Source organism: Octodon degus, unplaced genomic scaffold (assembly GCF_000260255.1).
Source record: "Octodon degus isolate 3935 unplaced genomic scaffold, OctDeg1.0 scaffold00160, whole genome shotgun sequence".
Taxonomy (NCBI): domain Eukaryota; kingdom Metazoa; phylum Chordata; class Mammalia; order Rodentia; family Octodontidae; genus Octodon; species Octodon degus.
Genome location: NW_004524736.1, coordinates 392,603 through 397,785, shown reverse-complemented (window position 1 = coordinate 397,785; position 5,183 = coordinate 392,603). Strand labels below are relative to the sequence as shown.

The following is a 5,183-nucleotide window of genomic DNA, read 5'->3' as shown; positions in this document are numbered from 1 at the left end:
TATATATATATTTTTCTTTTTTTTTTAATGTATTTAATATAGGGTCCACAGGGTCTACAGGGTCTCACTACATAAATTGAATTCATAGTGATTCTCCTGTTTTCAGCTTCCCAAGCACTGAGATTACAGGCGCTTGCCACTGTGCCCAACCCAAATCACAGGCTCAGTGCACCCTGGGGGGCAGGGCCAGCAGGGCACGCCAGGGATCGAATCCTGGCCACTGCATTCTGCCTAAGCAGGCAGTTTAGTCCTCTGAGCTATCTGGCTGGCCCTATGTCTCTCATTTGAAATCTTCATTGTAAGAATATTTAAGACTTGGTTCAAGTCCTTTATAGATTTAAATTCTTTATAATTAGGATGGTTTTAGAAAGTTTAGCAAAACATTTCAGATTAATTATAGAATATTAACTTCAGACCAGGTATAGTGGTTCACACCTGTAATCTCAGCACTGAAGGAGGCTGAGAAAGGAGACTCCAAGTTTCATTCCTGCCTGAACAACTTGGCAAAACCCTTTCTTATAACAGTATACAATACTGTACACTACAGTACAGTACAATATAAGAAAGACTTGTAGCTTCATGTAGAGCTCTACTAGATTCAATCCTAGTCTTGTAAAAATAAAAACTTCCATTCAAAACCCTAGTTTAGTTCTATGTTTGAATTTAGAATAAGCTTTGTTTGTTTGTGGTACTGGACATCACTGAGCTAAAGCTCTAGTCCAGTTTTTTTCACATTTTTTTTGTATTATTACATGTTTACAGTTCATATTGATTCCATTCCAGTAGGTAGTCGGTTCATGTATACAACACATCTTAATTAATTTTCATTTCACTTTCCTCTTCTCTTTCCCTCCCCTACATATCTTGATTTCTGTCCCTTTCTCAAAAGGCCTGTCTCCTTGTTTCCTATTCTTAGTCTTTTATTTTCCGCTTTTATTCTGAGTTTCTCATGTAAGAGAAACCATGCAATATTCAAGCCTCTGTGTCTGATTTATTTTACTTAACATTATGATCTTGAGATATACCTATTTTCCTACAAATGACTCAAGTTTATCCTTCCTTATGGCTACTTTTTCATATTTTATTTTGAGCCATACTCTTGCTGAGTGTCCAGGTAGACTTGGATTCATGAGCCTCTTGTCTCAGCCCCTCTTACTGCCTGGATTACAGGTGTGGTACTACCTTACAGATGCTTTAATACAAGTTTTCCTTCCATAAACTTGTGAGATAGATACTTTAATTTTGATAAGTTGTACATTTAATTTTTTGTACTTTGTATAATTAGAGCATTTTACGGAGCATATTTAATTAGCCCTACTTTATAAGAAGTTATTCTTAGATTTCACTTAGATGATTAGTCTTCTCAACTACTACATTTAATTGATGCTATGACAGGGTTTTTTTGCATATTTTAATATGTCTGAAATGGGACATTTCACAGTGTGTATGCATCTGTGTATAGATGTGTCCATGTGCACACATCTCTATATTTTGATATAGAATCATTGCAGTTGATGTTCAGTCGCACTGCTGTTACCTATGTCTTTTTCTGGTTGTGTCCCTAGTTGGCCATTGCCTCATATTGGTAAAATTTCAAATATCAGAATTCTATATTTTTATCCATTATTCTAAATAATGAAAGGGCCAGCCAGATAGCTCAGTGGACTAAAGCACCTGCTTAGGCAGAGCACAGCCTCCGGAGTCAGTCCCTGGTGTGCTGTGCTGGTCCCGCCCCGGGTTGTGCTGAGAGGGCAATTGAGCCTGGGCGTGGTGGTGCATGCCTGTAATCCCAGCACTTGGGAGGCTGAAAACAGGAGAATCACTTCAAGTCCAATCTACGTAGTGAGACCCTTTAGACCCTGTACTAAATACATACCTACATAAATGTCTCTTCAGATTGGAAGCTTTCTTCGGATCTACAGCCTCCATACCAAACTACAGTCAGTGTCTTCTGAAAGCCAGGCAACATTAAGTCTAGAGTTTCATCTCCATGGAGGCACCAGCTATGGGCGGGGAATCACAGTCTTACCAGAAAATAATTCTGATGTGGATCAGCTGAAGAAGTAAGCGTTTTTTATGCCTGTTTCCACATAAAGTATTCACTAATCTAATTTACAATATAATATTATTTCTGAACATCTCTGATGAGTTTCTTGTTTGATTTCCGTAACTTTCCATGCCATTCTCTATTATTTTTTAATAGAAAGGCCTACTGAAACAAATCAGATTATTGTAAGCTCAAGTTATTAATTAGCAGTAGAGCAAGGGTTGCACCCTAAGTTTTTCAACACTTAAAATCTTTTTACACTCATGTTCTTTTGTCATTTGTTACATTATGTGTAACACCACACAGTGATAATTAGATTTTAGTCAAAGTTTGGAGAACCTGAGTCCTACCTTGAATTTTAAAACATGCTTAATACTACCATGAATTTAAAAAAGTATTTTTGAAGTGTCTCTGATTAAATAGATTAATGACAGTATTTTAAGATATCGTTTTCTTTGCAATTTATAAAATGTTTTAAACTCAGGTTTTTTGAAAGTTAAATATCTTCACTCTTGAGCCAGGCATGGTGGCCCACATATCTAATCTCAGTAGTCAGCTGACTGAGACAGGGGATCACTACAAATTCAAGGCCAACCTGAACTACATAGTTAGACCTGTCTCAAAAAACAAAAATGTTGCCATATATTTAAATTTTTTTCTTGAGATAATTGAATTTCTGTTAGGTACTGGGTACAGAAACATTCTCACCAATATTCTATAAAATTAAAATATAAAGTATGTATCATATACTGTATATATTTATAGATGTAGATAGCTTCAGGTAAAATACATACTCTTCCACAAATTGAAAGGAAATAACTAAAAAACTTCCTTGTATTAATTTCTTACATTTCAATACTTAGTATGTCATTTCTTTTATCTACAATGAGATTTTTCTGACTCAGAATTTCATCCATTAAAGTCATAGCTTATTCTTATTTACAGTCTTTTATTGCTTCTTTGTTCTGCTTGTATGACCTTGGAACCCTGTTGTAATCTGATAAAAGCTATAGACAACATACTAAAGAATGTGCATAATTTTATAAGCAATTTCAGTGCACTACTACTGAGTATTTTGGGTACTTACTGTACTAAGTTTTGAGCGAATTGAAATTGTATTATTTCACTTTTAGAGATTTACAGTCTGCAGATTTGGCAGCTGCTCAGCATTCAGATGGCATCTATCAGTCAGATCAAGAGGACAGCTTTCCCACGCTTTCAAGTAAATACAGTTTTTATAGTTAGTGAGTTAGTTCCTGATAAGTAAAATGGCTTTCTCAACCAAACTCCCTTTTGAAATTTCTATCTCACTATTTTATATTGTTTTATATTGTATTTTATTTTATTTATTTTTATGTATGTAGTACGAGGTCTACAGGTGTCTCACTACACAGATCTGACTCATAGTGATCCTCCTGTTTTCAGCCTCCTAAACACTGGGACTACAGGCATGTTCCACCATGCCCAGTCTCAATCACTGGGTCAGGGCTGGCACGGCAGGTGGAGATTGAACCCTGGTCCCTGAGTCTGCCTAAGCAGGTGCTTTAATCTGCTGAGCCAACTCACTATTTTGATTCATATCTGTATGTTGTAAAGGAATGCCTTAAAAAACTAACCTGTATTTTGTGCAAAAGTGAGCATGCAACCTCTCTATATACTACATTTTTCAAATCAGTGTGGTAGTGTTAACTTGATTTATCATTATATGTTGTGAATATATATTTATAAAAAGTCTTTATTAGTTGTCAAGGTAACTATTTTACTAGTCAGCTTCTAAGAGAAACAAAAAATGTGCTATTATATTTCAAACATTCCAGGTATTTACAGCTGATAAGGACACATAGTTTTCAGCTGTTAAATTAATCACCTATCTAATTAAATGGTGATAACTAGATATTGTTTGTCTTAGTGTATAACTACTCAAGTCTAAACTTTAAAACTCGACATACCACTTTTTTATTTTAATGGCTAGTTACACATTCTGAATCCTTGAATCTAAGTTGTGTTTTTAGTCTCATTATTTTATAATTTTATGTATGCCTGCCATATATATTTTTATTTTTTTCCCATAATTTTATTGAGGAATAAATAGCAATGAGACAGATTCAAATCAAATTGGTAGGACAGTTACAATAATTAACACATTGCATACTGCCTTCCTAGTGGGTATTGGTTGTACAAGATACAGACATGATATCCTATTTACAAACACTATTAGAACAAATCCCTGTATTCCTTGAATTAAGAGAATGTAGCTATATATCTATCCTAATCATCTTGAATACACAGATACAAAATGGTCATTCATTTTTATCCCCCCCCCTTTTTTTTTAGTTCCATCATTTAAATATTATAGGCGTGTGAACTCAGCAAAATGTTCCAAAATAGTCCAGTAGTCTATAATAGTACTGGGTCTTCCACTTGACTGGCAGTGTCAGATTTGTTGACCTGAGTCCCCTACAGCTCAACATAACAACATGGTTTTATTTCTTGTACTTCGTTTTTATACTTTTCTGCTGGATGGTTAATATCAAGATGAAGCAAGACCTATGTAACAAGAATTGTATCTTTTGGATCTCATAAAGTCAGTGAAATCCCCTCAGAATTTATCCTGAGACCCTGTACCTCAGATTGTAGATCCTTTGTCCGTGTCAGCCATGTGGATGAGTCACGGCCATTGCTTAGCCAATGTGCTCTCTGTGAAAGCCTGAGAGAATGTTTGCTCTCCATGTGACTCTCTTTAGGTACACTCTACATCATCGATCACTTTCCTCTTTGGCCCCATAATCTCCTTGATCAGAAAATTTGGGACCTACTGAGTTACATGATGTTACAGTACAGGTTCTCATATGTCCTGAGTCTTAATTGATCTTGGAAAGCTAGGGCCAAAATGTTGGCTGTTCTTGCGGCCCTCCTTTTTCTCTAATTTTTGATTTGCAAGCTTAGGTTGTTAACCCTCCAGAAGAGAAGCTTATTGTTATTACCATATAACCTAGGCTGTTGAGCTTAACCTCACTATCTGTCTGAATATCAAACATTTTAGACATAACATGGAACAGTTATTTTTCATAAAGTATTGATATGTTAAACTTTAAGTCCCTAAAGAATATGACAAAAAATTAAAATATATTTAAAA

The 5,183-nt window shown here is 35.3% G+C and overlaps 1 protein-coding gene across 4 annotated transcripts in view; it reads left to right on the top strand.

The window, feature by feature from the left end:
- Pot1 (protection of telomeres 1) overlaps window positions 1-5,183 on the top strand; it is a 103,768-nt gene that overhangs the window by 65,845 nt on the left and 32,740 nt on the right. For all 4 annotated transcript variants that reach the window (XM_004642706.2, XM_023702887.1, XM_023702886.1 and 1 more), the window contains 2 exons: window positions 1,897-2,063; window positions 3,181-3,269. In XM_004642706.2, the coding sequence (XP_004642763.1) occupies window positions 1,897-2,063; window positions 3,181-3,269 (256 nt within the window). The remainder of the gene's footprint in view (window positions 1-1,896; window positions 2,064-3,180; window positions 3,270-5,183) is intronic.